Raw genomic sequence first — 27,125 nt, 5'->3', positions numbered from 1 at the left:
ATAAAAAACAAAAATATAAAAAATAAAAATAAAAAAACCGCCAGCCGCGTAGTTGGGCCTGGGCCGACCGACGGATTGGTTTCGGTCTGGTGGTCTCAGGGTCTGGCAGTACCAAAGCCCAATGGGCCAACAGGATCAATAACTCTTTTTTAAGTTCCAAAAGGAAATATAAGGATTCTCAGCTAAAAAAAAAGTTTGAGCTAATCCATGTGGTGTTTTAGAAACTTTGGGCTGTAATGATGCCGAATTTTTCATGTGGTCGTTTTTTATATCTTGGTATGAAAAAATAGCAATTTTCCCTTCGAATTATATGGAAAATGGACACCCACACACCCCACTGGTACCACCGCAGGAACACAAACAATACGCGTGCTGTAAATAAAAGCGAGCTAGGATTGAACCCAACTCGCGAAAAGGATTGAACCCAACTCACTGAAATGGATAAAAACAGTAGAAAACTGAATCGAGGCAAACAAAATGAAGATGTTTCAATCTTGACCTCTGGGGTTTGCATTGGGAGAAATAGAGGGACGGAACAGATGCAGGTAGCCAGGTAGGTGTGTGTGGCAAAAAAACATCACATGCACGAATCATATGTCCACACGAGCACGTACAAATACAAATTAAGCAACAGAGCATGGCTCTACAATGATGCAATCATGCAAAACAGATGCTCGCAAAACCAATCGAGCTCGCAGGTCGATCGACCGACCCTACTGCGACGCCGGCGCGCTCGTCTCGGGCGGGTACCCGATGCCGTGACGCCTGGAAGGGAACACGATGAAGATGACGCCGGAGACGGCGCCGACCACGACGGGGAGCGCCATGACCACCTTCTTCTGCTGTTCCTTGAGCGACGGGTAGAAGCACGCCACCGTGTTGGCGTCGGCGAGCAGCGTCACCGCCGCGAACACGGCCACGGCGAAGGCCGCGTGCACGAAGTCGGAGAACCGCAGCCGGTACTTGGAGAAGTCCGTCCCCCCGGCGGCGGCGGCGCCGGCGCTGTCGGCGAAGGGAAGGAGGCCCCGGGGCGTCACGAGGCCGTACTTGACCTTGCCGTCGGCGCCCACGTAGCTGTCGGTGAAGGTAGAGAAGGCGCAGAAGAAGCCGCAAAGCCCGATGAGGATCCCCGTGGCGATCTTGTACCCGACGTGGCAGGCGCCGGCGTTGGTCACGATCGGGTTGAGCACCTGGTACACGACCACCGTCGCCGTGGGCAGCAGCTTCAGCACGTCGCCGATGCTCTTGAACGTCGCGTCCTCCATGGCCCCCACGGTCTTGCTCATCTTGCTGGCCTGGCCTGCGGCTGCTCCAGATGCTTTCCTAGGCCCACCCTCTTCTTTGATGCCTTCTTCCATTCGCTTGCTCGATCCTATCCTTCCTTACGCACGACACTCTACTGGCTACAGTAGGCTGCTTTGTATCAGCTTACTGCACCGCCGTGTTGTATTTATAGGCAATTAGCTTGGGTTTAAATGAAAACTAAACCTCTATGAAATTAGGTCGTCGTTGAATTGCTCGGGGGAGAGGAGAACAGCACCTTGATTTGGCAGCAGTAATGTGATAACGATGAAATTAAGTCGTCGTTGCTTGGGGGAGAATGGCTAGTATCTTGATGTGGATGCTGTGAAAGAAAGTACAGTACATTTCAAGAAAAATATTTGATCCGCACGATAAGCAAGTAAATTTATAACGATCTTGATGTGGATGCGTGTATATATAGTTTCTTCCTACACTCAAACGATGGTTGCCTGGGTTGTGCTTTGCTTGTGTTCTCGACTGAACCTGACTATATAAACTGGCTTTTGCCTTTTGGTAGTACATCACTGTTCAACTTGAACTCTCGGTTATTACTCCGGATTGGCCGAGAGTTTCTTGCGAGGATGGACGAGAGAAATGGTCGTGTGCTAATTGTGGCTGCATGCATATCCACTCAAGTGCCAGTTGACCCTGTGATACTATATTGTCCTAAATCCTAATGACGGTGGTTTGGAAGTTAATCTGACAAACATTGGATTGTTAGGTGCCTGTAATGGCCAACCGGGATTTCTGAATCATGCATCCTCGCTTCTGATTTTCTCAACAAAAGGATGCGTTTTTTTATGTTTTTTCCTGAATCCAGCAGCTAGTATACCAGCTCAAAACAGACTCCATTGGCAGGCACACGCATATCTCTGCTGCTGCTGCTGATTTTTTTTTTTCCCAGAAAGGGTGAGCCCGAAATCTCATTACTCAATGCAAGGATCTGCTGCTGATGACAAGGATCTCGCTTCGTACAGTCAGAGACGCGTCTATATATCTTGTTAAATCAAGCGGATGCTCTACACATGTCTATGGAATGTATTTTTCAGCGTGACATAGCAGAGGTTAGGCAATCTTGTGAGGAACTTCAGTTGAGAAAACTCCATCGATCAGTCGAGTGACCCGAAACGCCAATGATTCGGAACAAGGAAGGATCCATGTCCTCGCCGGATCTCCAGGCCGTTGTCTTTCAGTGTCATCACGACGTCTCGATCGGTGCGAGCCGGCGAACGAGAGTACGAGACAGGACGACCAGTCGACGAAGCATGAGAGGATATCGGCACGGCACGGCACGCGGCAGACGCGTCGGGAGACTCGACCGACCGAGTGGAGGAGAGCTGGTGGGTGGCTACCACCGGCCTTGCCGTAGCGAGAGGATGAAGCTTTGAAGCAACCGGGATGACCGAAGCGCTGCAAGTTGCATGCAACAAGGGGAGCTTGACCTTGAAGAGGGTGCGGTTTACCCGCGGCGGCGGCGGCGGCGTCTCTTATCCCGCGGTAGGACAAAGCCCACCTCGTGCAAGACTGATGTGGGCCAGCCTACTGTTCTCGGACCAGACCCAGGAAGAAGGTCTTGTATGCATGGGAGAGTTTGGAGCCTGCTGTGCCTTTGGCCCAGACATCCACGTTTATCTATCCTCATCTAGCGAAAGGTTGGGCGGTCGAGTTGACTAGCCCAACTTAGTAGCGTCGCTCCCACGAGATCGTAAGTTCGAATCTCAGCTGGGACAAATTTATGCTCGTGGGTAAAAAAAATTCTCTCGCTGTGCTCGCCGCAAGGCTTCGCCCTCTCGAGCATGGGCCAGAATTCGGAGGTTTTTCCGTGGCAAACCCCACCCCCCTCCCCGGCCGCATGTTTTCTATCCTCTTCTAATACCCCTCAAGAAAAAAAAATCTATCCTCTTCTGATTTGCCGGCTGTTTCATCTTTCATGGAAATCGAAAAGGAAGGAAAATAGGCCACTCCACTCACAAAAGGATAAGGAAACATGCCACCGCCCACTGCTCTGTCATAGACTCATAGCTTTGCATCTTTAGCTATAAAGAACAGGTGTCGTCAAGCTGATGACCGTAGTGGTACGTACCTTGACTCAACATTTGAGGCCTAGGCTAGGCTCAAAAACCTCCAGGCTCCAGCTGAATTTCTAGGAAAATCAAAAGCTTATTTTAGAGATACACAGTACGCATCAGTGGGAAAAAAAATGTGGGACATAAATGGCAGTAAAGCCTATTTTATCATCACTTACAAGTTTCATGTACTGATATATGATATCCATTCCTGTCCAACTGCTTAATTGCACATAGGGGACTTGCAACTTGCTACATCATTTATATTTTTTTGCACTTACGCAATCTTCTATATGATGGATGCAAGATAGCAAGAGTGCCTCACTTGCATACGTCTTACCTTCCATCAGCACCTAACGAGTGCTCTTTATTCTCATATATGTAGCCATGGGTTCGTCAAAGAAGAAGCAGCAGCAGCCAAAGGCTGCCAATAAAGCTTCATGTGATGCAGACCAGATTGTTAAATGACAGACTATGAATGATTGCATAACAGTTTTCCAACTAAAAAACTTTATTCAATCGTATTGATAAAGAACCATCTAAGTCCTGAAAGAAAAAAAAATCAGGTGTTACATTTTGGATCGTGGTCTGATAGCTTTACTCAATTAAACTCAATATCTCACTCTCTACCTATGCATACATATATTCAACCATCACCCGTTCAGCATTTTATAAAAATATAAAAGAGAGGGGATACATCAGCAAGCCTTGCAAAAAGAGGCTACATAAAACTAGAAAGAAGAAGAACTTTTGACATAAAAACAAGAATGGATAGTCAGCTATTTATGCCATAACCGATGAGGCTTGTGCTTGGGCTCAGGCAGGATTCACTCATTTGACCCATTTTGCTAGTAGCTGTAGGTCGGAAACCGGATCGCACTATGATCACAATGTAATTTGTTGAGAAGTGCGCCTTTAGCCAGCTGCCCCTTTACTCGGGAGCATTAGCTAGTTGTTATTTGTTGTACTCTGCTTTCTCTTAATGAAACACAAGTTTAGGCGAGTTCTCTAAAAAAAGAAAAGAGAAGAATAAGAAAAATCAACAGCATTAATATGGCAAATCGAAATGACAGCACTAATTAAAAAAAGAAAGAAAGGAGAAGAATAAGAGAAAATCCACAACATTAATATGGCAAATCGAAAGGGTACCACAGCAAATCTGCACGAATTAATGTACCGTCAAGCCAAAATTTGTCAAACCCACTGTTTAACTCTTCGACAGCTAGCCAGCCAAGCCAGCCACCGGCACAGATCCACACCCTATTCGCTGGGCTGAAGCGGCTGGCTAGGGTGGATTTATGCGAGGGAGGAGTCCTGTAGCATTGATGGTACTGTAACGGCTAGTTACTATACCAAAAGGTTATTGTAGAGTTCAAAATATCAAGAATCTGACCATATGCGGTGGTACTGTAGCACTGGTCCGGTTGGACAAGCCAAACGAATAGGGTGCCAGGCAGTCACGGTCACGGACGAACCGAACCGAAACGATCCGAACCCAACCCAAAGCACGGCCGTGCCGCGCGCCCCTCGAACTGCCCTGTTAGTTACCAAAAAATTTTCTGTAGTACCTGTCACATCGAATTTTTGGACATATACATAGGGTATTAAATGAAGCTAAAAAAATAACTAATTACACAGTCTAAATGATTATCACGATATATATTTTTTGAATCTAATTAGTCTATTATTAAATATTATTTGTCAATTACCAACAAAATGTGGTGCACTACCAAAACACAGCCTGAAGCGACCGAGCGCTCCCTCTGGGGTCCTCGTTTAACTCGAGGCCCATCGCCCTCGTCCTCCTCGGTCCGCCCCGCGTCTCCCTCCCCCTCCCCCTCCCCCTCCCCCTCCAAACCCTCGGCTCGCTCGCGAGCGCGAGACAGACCACCTCCCCCCTCCCCCCAAACGAGGGAGCCCATTCGCTCGCGTAGGGGGAATCGAGCCCTCGCCTCCCACCGCCACCGGCCGCCTCACCCCCCGCTCCCCCGCCAGCTCGCGGAGCTCTCCCGGTCCCGGCGCCGATCTCCAAAACCCTAAGCCCTGGCGCGGTAGGGTTGGGTCCGGACGCGGACGGGCGGGTCGCCCCCCATGGCGCCCATCAACAGCGGCAACATGGAGCAGCACTCGCAGCGGCTCCTCGAGCCCGACCTCCGTACGACCCGTGAACCCCGCCTCTCCCCTCTCACTTCACTCCCACTGCGTTTACCCCCGGTTTCGCTTGGGTGGTGAATTCCCAGTCGAGGTCGCGACGTGGTTCTGGTCCCTGATTTCTTCTCGGGCTAAGCCCTTGGGGAATGGGTTTTTTCTATTGTTTGAAGAAAATTAGATGCTTTTCGTTGATTTCCCTTTCTGCAACGAGGGCCACTCTGTCGCCCGCAGCCGCTGTTTCTCATATTTAACTTCTGTTTGAATCACACGCCACTGGAGTGCATCCAGGCGTCTCCGTCCACTGTTTTTTTCTAAGTGTTTGCGGCGGTAGTCTTTTTCTTAATGCCTGCAACTCCTTGGTTTCTTTTTGCACTGAATTCCTCATCCAGCTCGCTAGTTTTGTTCACCTTTTCAAAGACGTTTACTGTTGGGTACATTGTAATGTCTGTACCCTTCAACTTTATATTCCAAACACAGCCTGCCCCCAAATTTTGCATTTTTGAAGGCTAAGCTTCCTGCCCCTGTTCTGCAGCGGAGCACCTTTTGGAATTTGGAGTGTCCCTCCTATTGTTTATGTTACCTGGGAATGAGCATATTTTCTGTCCTTTTGTCTGTTTTTCTTCTTTTCTGGGCGTTGATTACCTTACCTCCGGTCTTTGTTCTGTGAATTGTGCATAAATGATAAAATTTGTCTATTCCGTCTTGCAAAACAGTAACATAATCTTTGCGCCCAGCCGTTATTATTTTGTCTGGCTCAGTGGTCTGATCGTTGGCTTTAATACCCTGCAGCTGTGCAAGTTCGACTGCAGCTTGCCATGGAAGTCCGGGACAGCCTGGAGATGACGCACACCCCAGACTACCTCAACTTTCTTCGCTGCTACTTCAGAGCCTTCTCAGCCATTCTCACCAATTATACCACGCCACAGGCCACGGAGAATGCTGAGCACAAGCTACGGAATGTTGTGATTGAGATCCTCAACCGCCTTCCACACAGCGAGGTGCTCCGACCATTCGTACAGGATTTGCTCAAGCTTTCTCTCCGCGTGCTGACACAGGACAATGAGGATAATGCTCTCCTTGCCATCAGAATTGTGTTTGACCTCCTCCGTAACTTCCGCCCAACTGTTGAGGCGGAGGTGCAGCCATTTATTGACTTCGTTATTGTCATATACCGTAACTTTCCTGACACTGTTACCTACTTCTTCGATAATCCCAACACCAGTGCCAGTATGGCTGCTTCCATGCCCATCCAGCATTTGGACCCCACTTCTGATGCCCCAGGCATGATGCAAGTGCCTGGTGGTGGTCAGCTCAACCCGAGTACACGGTCATTCAAGATAGTCACGGAGAGTCCACTTGTTGTGATGTTTCTCTTCCAGTTGTATGCGAAGCTTGTGCAGACAAATATCCCACAGTTGCTGCCCCTCATGGTGAAGGCCATCGCTATCAAGGGTCCAGACAAGGTGCCACCACACCTTAAGACACCCTTTAATGATTTAAAGGGTGCGCAGGTCAAGGTAGGTTCTGCATCTGTTGATTTTGGTTACCTTCTATGTGGAATTCCTGATGGATTGTTGTTTCTGCTGCAGACCTTGTCATTCCTGACGTACCTGCTGAAGAGCAATGCAGAATACATAAAGTCATTTGAGGAAAGCATATGCAAGAGCATTGTGAACTTGCTTGTTACATGCCCTCCAGATTCTGTTTCCATCAGAAAGGCAAGATTTGACCTTGGGCTTTCTCAAATTCATGTGACCATATGTGCATTACGTTGAAAAATGCTAATTGCATCTCTACCAAATTGCAGGAGCTACTAGTTGGTCTGAAGCAAGTTCTCAACACCGAGTACAAGCGAGGGCTGTTCCCCTTGATTGACACACTTCTTGATGAAAGGTACGGAAACCAATCTTTTGTCAGCAATTTTTTGATCCAGCAATTCTTTTTTTCTTGGACTGAGCTATTTCTGAGATCTCATTCAGCTTAAATTTATGGGTTAGCTACATCTTGAATTCTTGCTACTGTGCTTGTATTTTGTGACGTGTAAGTTGTGGACCACTTTACTATGCTAATCTCTTTAACTAAAACCACTCCGTTGATAGTTCAAGGGTGTAGATGAACTTGTTTCCTAATAAAAAACATCCTTCCCATGATATGTGTCTATCTGAACTTAATCAATTTTAGTTTTCAGAAGGTAGTAGAACTGTAATTAGTGAAAGACTATCTTTTTTTTTTGAGTAGTAGTGAAAGACTATCTATGCGTGATGCACTATGTCGTATTGTTTTCTTATGATAGTTGTGTATTATTTCCCTTTACAGATGTTGTAGGATTTACTATTCTGCATGTTTTAGCTCCAAACTTGTACTTTGTAGTCATATTGACTAACAACTCATTGTTGGCGTTGTCAGGGTTTTGATTGGCACAGGTCGAGTTTGCATCGAAACTTTAAGACCTCTTGCCTACACGCTTCTTGCTGAATTGGTTCATTATGTTCGAGAAGATATTTCTCTTCCACAGGTTAAACTTGCCTTTTATATTTGATTCATCTATCTTGCTAACAGATTCGGGGCAATGTTCTGTTTCTTGAATTTGTATGTATGCGCAGGTGTCACTACTAGTTTCCTCCATGAGAATTTTTATTGGCTAGATGCATCATTAACTTTGACAAAGCATTTGATTTCTTCAATGCAGACACCATCAAAACAGTATTATTGTCAATACGTGTACTAGACATTTATCAATTTATAAGTTAATCCAGGTGGATTGTTAGATCTCTTTTTGGCATTGAGCTACTATGAATCATGCACACGGTGTAATACCGGCCTGCAAGTCACTTAACAATCCAGTGACCCTTAGAGGATGAATTTCTCTTGAAAGTAGTATATATTTTCTTTTTTTTTTCTGTTATATTCATGCTTTGATGTTGATGCTGCTGCTGCTAAAGTAATAAAACTATCACTTCTTTGCAGTTGTCACGGATCATCTATCTATTCTCTCGAAATATGCACGATTCTTCGTTAACCCTTACAATTCATACAACATCTGCTCGCTTGATGCTGAACCTGGTATGCTTACCATTCTGACAATAGTGAAAATAGGATTTACATTTTGGTACTTTTATGATTTTGAATTTTATTTCCTTTTCCCAAGCTCTATTAGAGTATAAATTCCTAAAGTATAACAGCAAAATTAGGCTTTAGTTTTACAGAAATCAGTAGAAGTCACTGCTTTTCCTGGTGTTGCTTTAGGTTGAGCCTATATATCAAAAAGGGGCTGACCAGCAAAGCATGGATGAAGCACGTGTTTTATTGGTAAGAAGTGTTTTTCATAATGCTATGTCAGTAGTTTCTCTATTTCGTAATCAACTGTACGTATTAGCTTGAAATGATCAGGGGCGCATATTGGATGCATTTGTTGGAAAGTTCAGGACATTGAAGCGAACAATCCCTCAGGTATAGAGGCATGATCTCTGATTCTTTTGTTGAGCAGGTTATTTTAGATAGTAAAATCATGTAGACACATGTTGTAGATGTTGTGACACTGCAGAATCTGAAGTCAAAAATTAATGGTTGAAGGGGTAGGGTTGAAAACATGTAAATAGAGGAAATAAACTGTTATGTTGGAACTTTCATGCTCATTATAAGCATCAATGTGATAATTTTGCAATGAGGGGGCACTTATTGTCGTGTGCTCCTTAGGTTCTTCACCTCCCATCCCCACTCCTTACACAATGCCATGGCATGCTATCCCTTACAATCCCTTTTTCTCTCATGATTGGATTGAACCCTGGGTTTGTCAAATAGATGTTCTATACTTCTATATAAAAAGGTAAGTCTTATCTCCTTAGGTTTTATTGCCTATACGGTCAACTTACTCCTCACACTCTACAGTTGCTCGAAGAAGGCGAGGAAGGGAAGGTACAACCGAATTTGAGAATGAAGCTTGAAGTTCCATTACAGGTGTGCCATGTAAAAATTTCTTTCATGGGCTTAGCAATACCTTTCTTTTATTGCTGTGGCTGACTGCACCCCTCTTTCTTTAGAAGGTCACAAAATATCACTTGATTTTGATTGAATTATTTTTCAGTCCATAGCTCAAATTTCTCGAAAAAAAAGGGTCACATCAGGTTTTAGATATAAGCCCTCTGTACATTAGACAAACCCTATCAATTTTTTTTCTTTTCTTTTTTTGTCATGGGCGGATAGACACAATTTTAGAAGCTTTGTCTGTTAACAACTATGGGTAGTGCTTAGTTGCATCCCACTTATAGAATGAATGGAAATTTTGTGAGATCGTTGGTTAATTCTGATACAAATTGAGATTGTTTTGTTTTACTGATGATTCAATGACCTTTTCTTTTTGGCAAAATTTACAGACTGTGCTAAATTTGCAACCACCTTTGGAGTATACTAAGGAAATTAATGATTATAAAAGTCTGATAAAGACTCTTGCTGTGGGTATGTATTAATTGTTGTTAAGTTTCCTCACCGTTCCGCATGTTTCACAATCTAATTAAATTATTGACTACATTTTAAATAACTATTTTGTATTGAATTCATACCAGGAATGAAGACAATAATATGGAGCATAACCCATGCTCACTGGCCACGCCCCCAGGTATTATAAACACACCAAATGTGTGGATACTTTTTGGCCATTCTGATATTATACTTGGACTTCAGTTAACCATTCAAAGCTTACGTTCCTGTCACGTTGAACAGCAACAAAATCAACAATCTTCTAATTTGTCAGTTCAACCCTTCAGGGGACTGCGGGAGGACGAGGTCTACCATCCTAAACTTTCTTCCTATTTGTTTGACCGAACTGTTGCTAATCAACTTTTTGTTTATTCTAGGTGCGAAAGACATCAGGTGTTCTGAAGTCTGGTGTTCACTGTTTAGCTCTTTTTAAGGAGAAAGACGACGATAGGGAAATTCTGCAATCTTTTTCACAGATGTTGGCTATAATGGAAGCTCGCGATATAATGGATATGTTTTCCTTTTGCATGCCTGACCTCTTTGATTGCATGATAACCAATAACCAGCTCTTGCACATATTTTCGACACTTTTGCAAGCTCCCAAGGTTCTGCGGCCTTTCACAGATGTATTAATTAATTTCCTTGTGAGCTCAAAGCTTGAAGCCCTGAAGCAGCCAGATTCACCTGCAGCAAAACTGGTTTTGCAACTTTTTCGGTTCTTGTTCATTGCTGCAGCAAAAGCTCCGGAAAGCTGTGAACGCACACTTCAGCCACATGTGCCAGTGATAATGGAAGTTTGCATGAAAAGTGCCACTGAAGTTGAGAAACCCCTTGGTTACATGCACCTTCTTCGTAACATGTTTCGTGCTTTGAATAGTGCTAAGTTTGATTCATTGATGCGCGATCTTATACCATCTCTGCAACCCTGCCTCAATATGTTGCTTTCCATGCTTGATGGTCCGATAAGTGAAGATATGCGGGACTTGATTTTGGAGCTTTGCCTGATTTTACCTGCTCGCTTGAGTTCTTTGTTACCCCACATACCTCGTCTTATGAAGCCTCTTGTTCTTGCTCTAAAAGGTAGCGACGACCTTGTCAGCCTAGCTTTACGCACACTTGAGTTTTGGATTGATAGTCTGAACCCTGACTTTTTGGAACCTAGCATGGCAAATTTAATGTCAGAAGTCATTCTTGCTTTATGGTCTCACTTAAGGCCGCCTCCTTACACATGGGGCACAAAGGCCTTGGAACTGTTGGGTAAGCTGGGGGGTCGAAATAGGCGATTTTTGAGGGAGCCTCTTGCACTTGAATGCAAGGAAAATCCGGAACATGGATTGCGCCTAGTTCTGACTTTTGAGCCTGCAACACCATTTTTAGTACCTCTAGACAGATGCATACACCAAGCTGTTGGTGCAGTTATGCAAGGCAGTGGTATGGAAGCTTACTACAGGAAACAGGCTCTTCAGTTCATTCGGGTGTGTCTGGATTCTCTGTTAAATCTGAGGGAGAATGTACCTGGTGAGGGTGTGAGCCCTGGTGTTCTTGGTACATTGCTAATCTCTTCGGTGGACCCCTCAAGACGTCGCAATGATGCTTCAGATATGAAGGTTGGTACAAGTGATTAAACATTAATATTTTAACATTGCTTTACAGTGTACTATTTCTGATCACAAATACAAGTCCATTTAAGTTTGTCCTAAGTCAAACTTTTTTACCTTTACTGTCAATATTGAATTTTGTATTTAGATTGGCGATACAAGATTGGAAGTTTTCATTATGTATAGTATACAACTATTTTTGCAATTTAAGATAGTATACCTTTTATAATCATGTCGGAGACTCTGTCCATGTCCCAATGGATGTTTGTGGTTGTAGGATGTAGTAGTTTTCTTGTGCGCGCCGCGATTTACTTGTGGCATTTGACATTTGATTATCTGCCTAAACTCTAACTTAGTGTTTGATGTATATAGATGAATTATGATATTCACACTGTAGATAGCAATATCATCACATGGCTTTAACCTTCATAGTAAATTATTCCATTAACCAAGCGCCAACAATGTGAATTGTGGCTGGTTATCATTTTAGGCTAATTGTTGTTGCCAAACTAATGTAACACAAAAGCAACTCCCACTCATCTGATTATAGTAGCGCTGATGGTAGTTGCCTGATGTACTGCTACAACTAGATCTATGTTTTGTTAGTTATTACCGAGTACCAAATACTAACACCTGATTTTTTGAAGTTGGTGGCTTGACGCGATGTCTGGAATGTATCTATCTGCATGTATTGCGACAGTAGCAATTTTAGATTGTTTTTTAATCAAAATGCTAGATTGTTGTTACTCCGTAAACAATATAAACTAGTGTCGTGATTGGCAATATTTAGATGCCTTTTTTTTTAAAAAAAAACTGTTATATATTACTTAGTTTTTACTTGTTCTTGTCTGGGCAAAATGAATTCAATAGATTATTGAAGTCAGTGTCTTTCTTGTGTCCTTGTGTTTTAGTTATTTTATCAACACTTCACTTTTTTACTTTGGTTTATAGGGAGATTTAGGTGTGAAGACAAAAACACAGCTATTGGCTGAGAAATCTGTTTTCAAGACTCTACTTGTAGCCATCATTGCAGCTAATTCTGACACCAGTCTCCATGATGAAAAGGATGACTATGTTGTCGATGTATGTCGGCATTTTGCTATGCTTTTCCATGTTGATTCGCCATCCTCCGGTCAATCTGGATTTGTGCAGCCTATTGGTTCTTCACTCCCATCTAGCATCAACATGGGATCTAGATCAAGAAGCAACATTTCATCCAATCTCCGGGAGCTGGATCCCTTAATATTTTTGGATGCCTTGGTTGAAGTGTTATCCAGTGAAAATCGTCAACATGCAAAAGCTGCCCTATCTGCTTTGAATACTTTTGCTGAGACATTAATCTTTCTTGCACGTATGAAGCACACTGGTATGCTAAGGGGAGGTCCTAGCACCCCTATGCTAGTGTCTAGTCCGTCTTTAAATCCAGTATATTCGCCTCCCCCTAGTGTGCGGGTTGCTGTATTTGAGGAATTATTGCCTCGGTTATTGCATTGTTGCTACAGTAGTACATGGCAAGCTCAAATGGGTGGTGTGATGGGTCTCGGAGCATTGGTTGGTAAAGTTTCTGTGGATACCCTATGCATCTTTCAGGTTAAAGTCGTTCGTGGTCTTCTATTTGTTCTTAAGAGGCTTCCAATGCATGCAAACAAGGAGCAGGAGGAGACAAACCATGTCCTAACACAAGTTCTACGGGTAGTAAACAATGCAGATGAAGCAAACAGTGAAGCTAGGCGGCAAAGTTTTCAGGGAGTTGTTGAGTTTCTTGCACAGGAGTTATTTAACCCAAATGCTTCAATGGTCGTGAGAAAGAATGTGCAGGCCTGCTTATCGCTGCTTGCAAGCAGAACTGGTAGTGAAGTCTCAGAATTGCTTGAGCCTCTCTATTTACCGTTGCTTCAGCCACTGATTTCACGACCTCTTCGCTCGAAGAATGTTGAGCAACAGGTACCTTAGATTTGTTAGTACTGAATCACTAAAATTTGAACTCTGCATTATCAATAGATTGATTTTTCTTCCTTTTTGTGACAGGTGGGTACTGTTACCGCTTTGAACTTCTGTCTTGCACTCAGACCACCTCTTCTAAAGTTATCTCCTGAGCTTGTCAATTTTTTGCAAGAAGCTCTGCAAATTGCAGAGGCTGATGAAACTATGTGGGTCACTAGGATGATGAATGCAAAAATAATTCTGACATGGAACAAACTAAGAACTGCATGCATTGAACTACTTTGTACGGCAATGGCATGGGGAGATCTGAAGGCTCAAAATCACAGCGAATTGCGAGCAAAGATTATTTCAATGTTTTTCAAATCTCTAACATGCAGGACGACAGAGATTGTCAATGTTGCCAAGGAGGGACTTCGTCAGGTGGTCTTTTTAGCTGTACCTCACTTATATTGGCATAAAATGTGTTTACTATCCTTTGACTTAGTCACTCATCAGTTATATATACATTCTTCTCACTATTCAGATTTTGCTATGTCCTAATTTATAATTTCGTTTCTATAGGTGGTTCAGCAGCAAAGGATGCCAAAGGATCTTCTACAGAGCAGCCTAAGGCCCATCCTAGTAAACTTAGCAAACACAAAGAGTCTTAATATGCCATTGCTACAAGGATTGGCTCGCCTGCTTGAACTACTATCAAACTGGTTTAATGTCACCTTGGGTGCAAAGCTATTGGACCACTTGAAAAAATGGCTAGAACCAGAAAAGCTTGCCCAGACTCAAAAATCTTGGAAGGCTGGAGATGAACCAAAAATAGCGGCAGGTCTGCATCTTTTTTCTTTTCTTTTCTGCTCTGCTAGGTTTACTTTCTTCTAGACATTTAGTCTCAAAATAAATGCACAACACCCCAGAGCTAGTAAGGGCATCCACAGTGTATAGCATTTTCGTGCTAAGATAGGACCCACACCTAAGATGCTAGCTTGGTAAATTTTGCTCCAACATATAAGCAATTCCTATGGGATCCATGGTAGCAGGTAAGACAATAGAAAAATGTATTCTCTCTCCCCACAGTTCCCACCGAGATGCAGCAGCACAAACAAAGATGAAGAAGCAAAATATTTTTTTAATCTAGGAACCGGGTGCAAAGTTGGGCACCCGGTGCTGGGATAGCACCCCATGCAAGATTCACTCCAATGTGTTGCACCCTCTTCACTGTGTTCTCTTTCTTCCTAGCATCCTCAAAAAACATACACTGGAGCTGCCCTAACTATATATTGTATTACTCAGTTGTGGTTGTAGAATTACACTAGACTTGTGAAGTATATGATTCTGGTCTGCTTTATATAAAAACATGAAAATAAGCCAACCTCTTTAACAGGATTAAAAATGGTTGCTTCTCTTTATGTTAACTTCCTTTTCTTGTAACCAGCCGTATCCTGTGTGCTCTAGTTGGGAGTTATTCTGGTTTCCTCTGATTTTTCTTTTTCTTGGGCAGCTATGATCGAACTTTTTCACCTTCTCCCCCCAGCAGCAAGCAAATTCTTGGATGATCTTGTTACCTTGGTAATTGATCTTGAAAAGGCACTCCCGGAAGATCAATTTTACAGTGAAATCAACAGTCCATACCGTGCTCCACTTGCAAAATTTTTGAACCGTTATGCTGCGGATGCTGTTGATTATTTTCTTGCTCGCTTAAGCCATCCAAAGTATTTCAGAAGGTAAGAACTTTGCAAATTTAAGTTTTCTTTTGACATTGCATAAATATTTTGTCTGCCGGCTGTCGTATTAACTGTGAACACTTGTGTTCCTCCAACTTCGCAAAGGAATATTTAGCACCGCATGCTGATTATTATTATGTTTACGTGGGCATAATTTTGCCAAAAGCTTTAGTTTTTTCTTGACCATTGCTTTCATACAAGTTCGAAGGTATAGCTGACCCAATTGCAAAGTATTTGTGGATTATACTGGATATCGTCATTTATTTTGACAAGCACCTTGCTGCTTCTTTTCTCTTCTATCATCCTTGTTTCTCGTTTTCCTTTTTGACTTTCAGCTTGACCACTTGTATTGTGAAGCTGATTGGTAAATAATTTAAATTGCCAATTTGATTTCTATTATTATGTATGTCCTTTTCATTCTTTGGTTGCATACTATAAGCAGAACATCACCTTATTTTTCTTATGTACTTCAAGTTTATTTTAAATTTATGAATAACCTTTGGTTCTAAGGAAGTTATCATCTGTGAGATGTACTACCTTTTCCTAGACTTAGCAGACTGATTACACGGATTTACCATTTCTGGTCTTATTCTTTCTTGAAAATTCAGGTTCATGTACATAATCTGCTCGGATACTGGAGAGTTAAGGGATGAACTAGCGAAGTCACCTCAAAAAATACTTGCAAGTGCCTTTTCACAGTTTTATACTCAGATTGAAGCAGCTGATACTCAATTATCTTCTGTGAAGGATGAAGCCCTTGCTGGGGCTATGTCTGATAGTTTTACTGGACAATCTTCATCAAACATGGTTACTGGTACTGATAGTTATTTTAATGGATTGGAGCTTGTCTCAGCCCTTGTGAAATTGATGCCTGAGTGGCTCCGTAACAACCGGGTTGCCTTTGACACATTGCTACTTGCATGGAAATCACCTGCAAGACTTTCACGTTTGCAGAACGAGCAGGATTTGAGTTTATCCCAGGTAGCCATCAGAAATTGCTATATTAATTTGTGCATTTCTCGTGTATAAATCGTTATCAAATCTTTTTGTTTTCTGTTCTGTGCTTTATTTATTATTTCCATTTGCAAAAATTGTCAACGTTTCTCAAGATATATTCCTTTACACTGACAGGCTTCATAAAATGATACTTTTGCATTTCACTAGTCTTAAATTGGGGGAAGCTGGTATATGAAAGTTAAATAAAATGCTCTACAATTTGTTTGTATCATGGAATTAAATCGTGGTACATCCAAAGGCATGTGTACCTTATGTATCCAAAGGCTTATGTATCTTATTTAATTTAATCCTGGTAAACACAAAAGCTTAATACCCTAGTACATGCAAAAGATTAAATGGTTAATACTCTGGCAATTGGCTCGTGTATATTTAATATGCGTCCTTCACCCATTTACACAAAAATGCTACATATTGACATTTTATGTCGCTTTCGTACCCAATATTTGCAATTGGTTCCTTCCACATTGTATCTGTTTATGTTTTCGTGCCTTTGAGTTTTAATAATATTGCTTTTTGAGCAGGTGATGGAAAGCAAGCGGCTTATAAAATGCTTCCTCAATTATTTAAGACACGAACGTACTGAAGTTGGTGCACTCTTCGATATGCTATCAATATTCTTGTACCGCAGTCGTATAGATTATAGCTTCCTTAAGGAATTTTATGTCATAGAGGTATTTTCATTCCTTTTTCTTAACTCATGAGAATTTTGTATGTGTTTATTGACTCTCTCTTCTCTCTCTCTCTCATCATATTTACATCTTTGTTTAGGTTGCTGAAGGATACGCTCCAAGTTTGAAGAAAACTATCCTTAACCACTTTCTGAACATTTTTCAGTCAAAACAATATGGGCAAGATCATTTAGTAGTTACCATGCAGATTCTTATACTTCCAATGCTAGCTCATTCTTTCCAAAATGGACAGAGTTGGGAAGTTGTTGATCCTTCGATAATTAAAATAATTGTTGAGAAGCTTCTTGATCCTCCAGAAGAGGTAGCTATAATGCTATATGAATCTTGGCGGCAGCCAAATTATCTTTACTTTTAGCATATGCATATTGAAATGTTTCTTCATTTCTCTAGGTCAGTGCTGAATATGATGAACCATTGAGGATAGAACTTCTTCAACTTGCGACATTGCTTTTGAAGTATCTACAGAATGATCTGTTTCACCATAGAAAGGAGCTCATAAAATTCGGTTGGAACCATCTCAAGCGTGAAGATAACTCCAGCAAACAGTGGGCCTTTGTAAATGTCTGTCATTTCTTAGAGGCCTATGTAGCTCCTGAAAAGATTATTTTACAGGTAATTTAACTTAAATTTCTCAGAATAATTGTATATTCTCACCATTTTCTTATGTCCGGCTATGAATGTGACATCATTTTTTCCCCAGGTCTTCATTGCTCTGCTACGGACATGCCAACCAGAAAATAAGCTACTGGTGAAGCAAGCTCTGGATATTCTTATGCCTGCCCTACCGAGAAGACTTCCTCCTGGAGACAGCCGCATGCCGATATGGATCAGATACACCAAGAAAGTCCTTGTGGAGGAGGGACATTCAATTCCAAACATGATTCACATATTCCAGCTTATTGTTCGCCATGCAGACCTTTTTTATAGTTGCAGAGCCCACTTTGTTCCTCAGATGGTCAACTCCCTTAGTCGCCTTGGATTACCATACAATACTACAGCGGAAAATAGACGGCTTGCAATTGAACTTGCTGGATTGGTTGTGACATGGGAAAGGCAGAGACAAAGTGAGATGAAAGTCGTGCAGGAAAGTGAGAGCCAGAATCAAATAGGTGATATGCTTAATCCTTCTGTTATTGGTGGAGACCCAAAACGCTCAGATGTTCCATCATTTGCTGATGATTTGAGTAAGAGGGTGAAAGTTGAACCAGGCTTGCAACCTCTTTGTGTAATGTCGCCGGGTGGGGCATCTATACCTAATATTGAGACACCTGGATCTTCAGGGCAAGCTGACGAGGAGTATAAACCTAATGCAGCAATGGAGGAGATGATCATTACCTTCCTTATAAGGGTGACTGTCGTTTCCTTTTTGTCTTGAAAACTACTTGCTGAACTGCTTCAGTAGATTTCTTTTTAAGTGTCAAGCTGACAGATATCTTTTGTCGCTTCTTACTGATGAGCACCTGCTTTTGGGGTATATGCACAGTTCCACTTGAGACATTTTTGCATATTTCATTATACAAGAAAACTATGCCTTTTTCACTAAAACAGACAAAAATATGATATTTCGAACTAATTCGATCTTGCATATGGACTAAGGTGTGTTGCAAGGTCCATTGGTCTCTTCTGAGTTTTGCTCACTTAGTGATAGTGTGAAGCTACTACTTTGCACCATCTTACTACTATATTAATATTCCATAATCAGCACATGCGCAGCTATATTTTATGCATAACTATTGGTTTTGTTTCTTGCATTGTAGTTGCATGTATTCATAAAATTCTTCATTTGGACACCAGGTTTCACTTGTGATTGAGCCTAAGGATAAGGAATCTAGCTCAATGTACAAGCATGCTCTTGATCTACTGACCCAAGCTCTGGAAGTCTGGCCAAATGCCAATGTTAAATTCAATTATCTTGAGAAATTGCTTGGGAATTTATCACCCTCGCCTCAGTCCAAGGATCCTGCAACAGCCCTTGCACAAGGTCTTGATGTTATGAACAAAGTCTTGGAGAAACAACCCCGTCTCTTCATCCGGAATAACATCAATCATATTTCTCAAGCAAGTTTCCTTGTTTTCTTTACAAATTCACTGTTGTAATTTACGTTTTCATTGATAAGGACACATTTCTCATGCTTGCATTTGTTTTATGTTATTTTGATTAGATACTGGAACCTTGTTTCAACAACAAAATGTTGGATGCTGGAAAATCACTTTGTTCCTTGCTCAAGATGGTATTCAGTGCTTTTCCTCTTGAAGCAGCCACAACGCCTCAAGATATAAAGTTATTGCATCAAAGGGTTCAAGATCTCATCCAGAAGAATCTTGCTGCTGTTACAACTTCGCAGATATCACTTGAGCTCAGCAATGCTAACTCTATCATAAACTTTTCACTGTTTGTCCTCAATGCACTGGCGGAAGTACAGAAGAATTTCATTGATCCGTTCATCGGTTTGCTTTTCCGTGTGCTGCAACGACTTGCTCGTGACATGGGATCTTCTGCTGGCAGCCATATACGGCAGGTATGCTGATTGTTAAGTGTATTGAAAATTATTAGTTGGTTTAACATGTTTAGTTGCCAACAATCTAGAGTTCTATTATATTCCACTTTTTTTACAATGCCTTCAGCTAACCTTAGTACTATTGGTTGTATCTAAGCTCCATGTTCTATTACCCTGTCAATAATAATGAACTCTTGCAATAATTCCAGGGACAGAGGCCTGAACTGGATTCATCAGTTAATTCACGTCCTACTGTAGATTCTACTGTTATATCTAACGTGAAGACTGTCTTAAAGCTCATAAGTGAGAGGGTGATGTCCTCTTCTGACCACAGAAAATCTATGGGACAAATACTTCAAGCTCTTCTTTCAGAGAAAGGCACTGATTCTAGCATTCTTCTTTGCATACTAGACATGATAAGATCTTGGATTGAGGATGATTGCAGGCTTGCTTCATCTACTGGTTCTGTTAATTCACTTAACCCAAAGGAAATACTTGCTTATCTTCAGAAGTTGTCATTAGTTGACAGGAAAAGTTTCCCCCCTGCTGCTCAAGAAGAATGGGATGCAAAATACTTGCAGCTTCTTTATTCGCTTTGCGGAGATTCAACAAAGTAAGGTCATCACTACAAAGTAAGTGTTTTTAGTCTTTTGTAATCCGTTCTTTAATGATTTCTGTTTCCTGCAGATATCCATTGGCTTTTAGGCAAGAGTTTTTTCATAAGGTTGAGAGACAATATATGCTTGGACTTAGAGCTAAAGATCCAGAAATGAGGAAGCGATTCTTCAAACTTTACCATGACTCAGTGGGAAAAACATTATTCTCTAGACTGCAGTTTATAATACTATCACAGGACTGGGAAGCAGTGAGTGATGTTTTCTGGTTGAAGCAAGGCCTTGATCTCATTTTGGCTATATTAGTAGAAAATGGACCAATTACACTTGCAGCAAATTCCGCTCGAGTGCCAGCGCTTATGATAGCAGGGACTGTCCCAGATCGCATCACTATGCCACAGCAGGCTCCAGACCAGGAAAGCATGGATGGCACATCGCTATCATTTGACTCTCTTGCAGCAAGGCATGCTCAGTTCTTAAACGAAGCGAGCAAGCTTGTGGTAATTACTTGTACTCTGAACTATGTGGTGCTTAGGGTAGCACTTTTTTTTATTAGGCCTGAGTATTTGTTCTCAAATCTTGTAGGTGGCAGATGTCATGGCTCCATTGAAGGAACTTGCATTTGCTGATGCCAATGTTGCATATCATTTGTGGGTGCTTGTTTTCCCAATTGTCTGGGTCACCTTACATAAAGAGGAGCAAGTTGCTCTAGCTAAGCCAATAATTGCTCTTTTATCGAAAGATTACCACAAGAGGCAGCAGGGATGCAGACCTAATGTTGCCCAGGCACTTCTTGAAGGTCTTCATTTGAGCCATCCTCAACCACGCATGCCTAGCGAGCTTGTCAAATATATTGGAAAAACATGCAATGCATGGTATACTGCAATTGCCTTACTTGAGAGTCATATGCTGCATGTGAATGAGGCCAAGTGCTCTGAGTCATTGGCTGAGTTATACAGACTTCTTAATGAAGAGGACATGAGGTGTGGATTATGGAAGAGAAGATCAATCACTGCAGAAACAAGAGCTGGGCTTTCACTTGTCCAGCATGGTTACTGGCAGCAGGCACAAAATCTATTTTACCAGGCTATGATTAAAGCTACTCAGGGAACATACAATAACACCGTCCCAAAAGCTGAAATGTGTCTCTGGGAAGAACAGTGGCTATCTTGTGCAGCTCAATTAGGCCAGTGGGAAGTCTTAGCTGATTATGGCAAAGGTATGGAGAATCATGAAATTCTTTTAGACTGCCTATGGAAGGTTCCTGACTGGGCATATATGAAGGATAATGTAATTTCCAAAGCTCAGGTAGAAGAGACGCCAAAATTACGTCTGATTCAAGCTTTTTTCACTCTCCATGACAAAAGCACTACTGGTGTTAGTGAAGCAGAGAACCTTGTCAGTAAAGGTGTTGAACTTGCACTAGAACAGTGGTGGCAGTTGCCTGAAATGTCTGTGCAGTCTCGAATGCCTCTGTTGCAGCAGTTTCAACAGTTGGTTGAAGTGAAAGAATCCTCAAAAATACTGCTTGACATTGCAAATGGGAACAAACCAGCTTCAGCAAACTCTGGTGCGAATTCCAACCCAAATAATTCATTTGCTGACCTCAAGGATATTCTTGAAACTTGGAGACTTCGTACACCCAATGAATGGGATAATATGACGGTTTGGTATGATCTACTCCAATGGAGGAACGAGATGTACAATTCAGTAATAGATGCATTCAAGGACTTTGGCCAAACAAATCCTCAACTTCACCATCTTGGGTACCGAGATAAGGCTTGGAATGTGAATAAGCTCGCTCACATAGCTCGCAAGCAAGGTCTGCCTGAAGTTTGTGTAACTATACTTGACAAGATGTATGGTCATGCTACCATGGAAGTTCAGGTCTGTCTCTAACATCACCACATTTCTAGTACTTCAGTATCTTCTTATTTCACTAGTTCCCTATCTGCCCTGATTGCAGGAAGCATTTGTGAAGATATGCGAACAAGCTAAGGCCTACTTAGAAATGAAAGGCGAACTAGTCAGCGGTCTTAACTTAATCAATAATACCAATTTGGAATTTTTCCCTGTGAAGAACAAAGCAGAAATATTTCGTCTCAGAGGTGACTTCCTTCTAAAAATGAATGACTGCGAGACTGCTAATCAGTCTTATTCAAATGCAATAACTCTTTTTAAGCATTTGCCCAAAGGATGGATTAGCTGGGGAAATTACTGTGATATGGTATGCTTACAGTCCTTTTCTGTCATCAATAACACCCCGTCAAATTTCCACACTTTTTTACTCTGAGTCTGATTATTGTTCTCTTTGCAGATTTTTAAAGAAACAAAGGAAGAGGTTTGGCTTGAGTATGCAGTTAGTTGTTTTTTCCAGGGCATCAAATATGGAGTCTCGAACTCAAGGAGCCATCTAGCTCGAATTCTCTACCTTCTCAGCTTTGATACACCGAATGAACCCGTAGGAAGGGCTTTAGATAAATATCTTGAGCAGCTGCCTCATTGGGTTTGGCTTTCATGGATACCACAGTTATTGTTATCACTACAGAGAAGTGAAGCCCAGCACTGTAAATTGGTTTTGCTAAAGATAGCTCAAGTTTATCCGCAGGTAAAAGCAACGTTACTGTGTTTGTATTTCTTGAACTTAAAATTGCAACGTTACTGAGACATGCTGCTACAGGCACTGTATTATTGGCTTCGTACATACTTGATGGAGCGCCGTGACGTTGCTACTAAAACCGAAATGGGAAGAAACATGTTGGCTCAGCAGCGTATGCAGCAAGCTATGTTGGCAAACAATGCTGCCAATAACTTACCGGACGGGAGTGCAAGGGGATCTAATCATGCAGTTGGTAACCTGACATCTGACAACCAGGTTCATCAAGCCTCCCAATCAGTTGGTGCTACAGGATCTCATGATGGTGGTAACGTCCAAGGACAAGAACCAGACAGATCTTCTGAAGGTGGCACAAATAACAGCCATGATCAAGGGCAACAAAGTTCTGCAGGTGCTGAGGGCTCGCAAGTTGCGTTAAGACGCAATATTGGACTTGGCTGGGTAACTTCTGCAGCTAGTGCATTTGATGCTGCAAAGGACATAATGGAAGCTCTTAGGAGCAAGCACACTAATCTAGCCAATGAGCTTGAGGTAAGAAATAATGAAGTTTTTTTTTATGTTATTGGTAACCGCATCAATGAGGATAAGCATTAATTTTTTATCCAGCTGCAACTTTTTTGGCTTTCCTTTATGGGATGGTGGTTGGGTCTATTGGCAATGCTGAATTTTTATGGCTGTGATTTTTTTGCCTGTCTAAAAAATATAACAGAGTGGATAAGAGATGCATTGGCATAAGCTACTCCGTCTTAGTTGTGCTAGTTAAGCAAAACCAGGAAGCATTTAGAAAGGATAGAGATGTACTTAAGGTTACAGAAGCTTGTGAACTTTGTAAAGGACCAATTTTAACCTGTCCAATGCTCGAAAAATTTCGTCATGCGTATTTTGGTTGGTAATCTAATGTTGTCTATTGCTTGTTCAGCTTTTACTGTCTGAAATTGGATCACGATTTGTTACACTACCTGAGGAAAGGCTTCTTGCTGTGGTTAATGCTCTGCTTCATCGCTGCTACAAGTATCCAACTGCAACTACTGGCGAGGTTCCACAATCTCTCAAGAAGGAGCTCTCTGGTGTATGTAGAGCCTGCTTCTCACAAGATGCTGTTAACAAGCATGTTGATTTTGTCAAGGAGTACAAGCAAGATTTTGAGCGTGACCTTGACCCAGAGAGCGCTACTACTTTTCCCGCAACCCTTGCTGAACTTACTGAGAGATTGAAGCACTGGAAAAATATTCTTCAGAGTAATGTAGAGGATCGGTTCCCTGCAGTATTAAAACTGGAGGAGGAAAGTAAAACACTAAGGGATTTTCATGTTGTTGATATTGAACTTCCAGGGCAGTACTTTACGGATCAGGTTTGTTGCATTTCACTTTTTATCTGTCAAAGTTAAAAATATCACTTGCAATTAGTGCACTACACTGCTAAGTTGATTTCATAGTATCATAGTTTTATCATTTGCTGAAGGTCTTGTGAAAATACGCTGTCATTACACCAGTCGCCTTTCTATTGTCTTATATTTTCTATCTGCTGTAGGAAATCGCACCTGACCACACCATTAAGTTGGACAGAGTTGGACCTGACATTCCGATTGTCCGGAGGCATGGTAGTAGCTTTCGGAGGTTGACACTAATTGGTTCTGATGGTTCACAGCGCCATTTTATTGTTCAGACATCACTGACTCCAAATGCTCGGAGTGATGAAAGGATGCTGCAGCTATTCCGTGTTCTAAATAAAATGTTTGACAAACACAAAGAATCTAGGCGGCGCCATCTAGCTATCCATACCCCAATAATTATACCTGTTTGGTCACAGGTGCATACTCGTTTCCCTTTTCTTGTATAATACTACAGTAATAACTTATTATCCTGAACTTTTAGCTACCATGGACTAGTCACCAGTGTACATGATGTTCTTGACACATTTTTTACCCCCTTTTTTAGGTTCGGATGGTTGAGGATGACTTAATGTATAGTACTTTTCTTGAGGTGTATGAAATTAACTGTGCTCGGCATAATAGGGAAGCTGACTCGCCTATTACAATTTTCAAAGAGCAGCTTAATCAAGCCATTTCAGGGCAGTTCTCTCCTGAAGCAGTTGTGGAGCTACGTTTGCAAGCATACAATGAAATTACTAAAAATATTGTTAACGATACTATCTTCTCCCAATATATGCACAAGATTCTACCAACTGGCAACTACCTCTGGACCTTCAAGAAGCAGTTTGCAATCCAAGTGGCTCTCTCCTGCTTCATGTCATATATGCTGCAGATTGGTGGCAGGGCTCCCAACAAAATTTTGTTTGCTAAAAATACTGGGAAAATTTTCCAGACTGACTTCCATCCAGGTATCCATCATTTCAGTTATCAATATCTTAATATAATGCTTATGGAATGTTCTGATTATTCCTCCTGCGCCGTTCGTGAAAAAAAAAGAATGTATTGATTATTCATTTTCCTTTGTAGCTTATGATCCAAATGGAATGATCGAGTTCAACGAGCTTGTTCCATTTAGGCTGACACGTAACTTGCAAGCTTTCTTCTCGAATTTTGGTGTCGAAGGTCTCATTGTGTCTGCCATGTGTTCTGCTGCCCAGTCTGTGGTTTCTCCTAAAGTGAGTATATACACTCAGCATGCTTTTACATTTCAACAGCAATAAATGGTTAATTTTTGTTTAAGATAGGTGAAGAGTGCGAATAAGATTTGGTACAGGCCCTAAACTGTATCACCTGGGGTTCTTACCCCTTTCTTCTTAATATAATGATGCGCAGCTCTCCTGCGCTTTCCAGAGAATAAAAAAAGAGCGCGAATAAATATCCTAAAAGAGCGCGAATAAATATCCTTTGTCATGTTATTTCATGGGGGAAGTCCTTGTATGTTACTGAATGCTTTCCTTGTCTCGCATTTGGGCTTGAACTCACCTGGTCAATGACATAAGAAGGATTTCCAATTTCAGTATTATATAAGAAATCAATTCCTATCTATTATGGTTGTAATGGATCTTTCATATTTCTTGTTGGATATGATTTTGTGCCTATGTCCACCCCCCCCCCCCCCCCCAAAAAAAAAACCCACCCACTAGTTTCCTAGCCTGAAAAGTATGGTATTCTTGTGTTTCAGCAAAGCCAGCACATTTGGAATCATTTAGCTATGTTTTTCCGTGATGAACTGTTATCTTGGTCGTGGAGAAGGCCACTTGGCATTCCATCAGTGCCTGTAGCTGCCAACCAATTGGATTTCCAACAGAAGGTTATAAACAACGTTGAACATGTCATCGGTCGCATCAAGTCAATATCACCACATTACCTTGCTGACGAGGTATGCTATTTCTTCTGTATTAATTTGTATTTTTTTTCCAGAAATTAGTGTTTCCGGATGAGATGTATGTTCCTTTTATTTTTTGTATGGGGTTATTTGGATGAAATTCTAATATCATATATCCTCTCAGCCCCACCTTTTCCATTTGGCTCAGTAGATATTGCCATTTGCTGTATCCATATACAATGCTACATGTTTTTTTAACATAAAAACAATGATCCTTACTGTTATTTTAGTACTCCCACATCTGATGATCCATTCTATTGTTATATCAGGAGGAGAATGCAACTGAACCTCCTCAGTCAGTCCAAAGAGGCGTCACAGATCTGGTAGAAGCTGCATTATCCTCGAGGAACTTGTGCATGATGGACCCGACATGGCACCCGTGGTTCTGAAGGCAGCCCAGTTTCCTGCCTTCCTGATGATCGTAGCCTGATCACCAGCCGGTGCATGTTCAGTTCATTCTGATTTATAGTAGTATCTCTGGTAGTATGCTTGTAGGTGCTGTACATATCGCCTTGTCCGGAACTCTGGTAGAGACTAGGAACCCCTTGTCTTGTGTAGATAAAGCTGGGGTGTCATCCAGCCCTGTGTTGACTGCTGTATTGACATATCTTATTGCCAACATGACCTTATTAGGTGATCAGAGATATAATCTAAAACTGTTACCTGCTATCTTCCGGTGCCCTTGAAAAATGGGTGTGGTGACTCACCATGCTTTGTGCAGTTGCGAGTGGGATGCAGGCAGGCAAGTGTTCGCGAGTTGCGCACCAACTGCCCGTCGGTCGTGTGACAGTTCCAACATCATGGTCGTGACGGTGCGCTGTCCCTCCGGCGTCGGTGCCTATCTAACCAAACACCTTTCACTTGCCTATTCTTTATTTAGTTTTCTGGAGCTTACGTATAGACTTGAAGTATCTCAAATCGGGGGTGTGACGTGACGTGCAGATTATACATGGTAGGAGCAACACCGACAGTGCAGTGCCAGTGCGGTACCGGGTCCAAAAGTGTAGCCAGGGAGACCGAAAGATACTGACTGGAACTGAGAAGTCCTTAAAGTGCGAGCGCAAACTAGAGGGATTTCTTCTGAACTTCTGCATGTTACCACCTTACTGCTCTTTGTGACC

The 27,125-nt window shown here is 42.0% G+C and overlaps 2 protein-coding genes across 2 annotated transcripts; one reads left to right on the top strand and one right to left on the bottom strand.

The window, feature by feature from the left end:
* Positions 1-463: 463 nt before the first annotated feature.
* On the bottom strand, positions 464-1,727 carry LOC120696250 (protein DMP2-like). The gene has a single exon (XM_039979373.1). It carries the CDS (start codon positions 1,356-1,358, stop codon positions 714-716), a length of 645 nt encoding a protein of 214 aa, XP_039835307.1. The 5' UTR covers positions 1,359-1,727; the 3' UTR covers positions 464-713.
* A 3,493-nt stretch (positions 1,728-5,220) lies between these two features.
* LOC120694680 (transformation/transcription domain-associated protein-like) lies at positions 5,221-26,673 on the top strand. The gene is made up of 36 exons (XM_039977874.1): positions 5,221-5,523; positions 6,309-7,036; positions 7,109-7,237; positions 7,327-7,412; positions 7,926-8,034; positions 8,487-8,582; positions 8,766-8,828; positions 8,910-8,969; positions 9,408-9,476; positions 9,893-9,974; positions 10,082-10,134; positions 10,239-10,301; positions 10,373-11,602; positions 12,545-13,537; positions 13,622-13,957; positions 14,099-14,357; positions 15,030-15,252; positions 15,861-16,233; positions 16,791-16,940; positions 17,038-17,259; positions 17,349-17,570; positions 17,659-18,306; positions 18,753-19,016; positions 19,121-19,477; positions 19,666-20,069; positions 20,144-20,570; positions 20,656-21,957; positions 22,037-22,297; positions 22,388-22,678; positions 22,751-23,218; positions 23,607-24,038; positions 24,218-24,496; positions 24,625-25,027; positions 25,146-25,294; positions 25,801-25,998; positions 26,274-26,673. Exons 1-36 carry the CDS (start codon positions 5,460-5,462, stop codon positions 26,391-26,393), a joined length of 11,613 nt encoding a protein of 3,870 aa, XP_039833808.1. The 5' UTR covers positions 5,221-5,459; the 3' UTR covers positions 26,394-26,673.
* Positions 26,674-27,125: the final 452 nt, after the last annotated feature.

The sequence above is a fragment of the Panicum virgatum genome, chromosome 2K (genome assembly GCF_016808335.1).
Source record: "Panicum virgatum strain AP13 chromosome 2K, P.virgatum_v5, whole genome shotgun sequence".
In the NCBI taxonomy this organism is placed as follows: domain Eukaryota; kingdom Viridiplantae; phylum Streptophyta; class Magnoliopsida; order Poales; family Poaceae; genus Panicum; species Panicum virgatum.
Note: the sequence above shows the minus strand (reverse complement) of the source record. Positions and strands in the feature narration are given on the sequence as shown.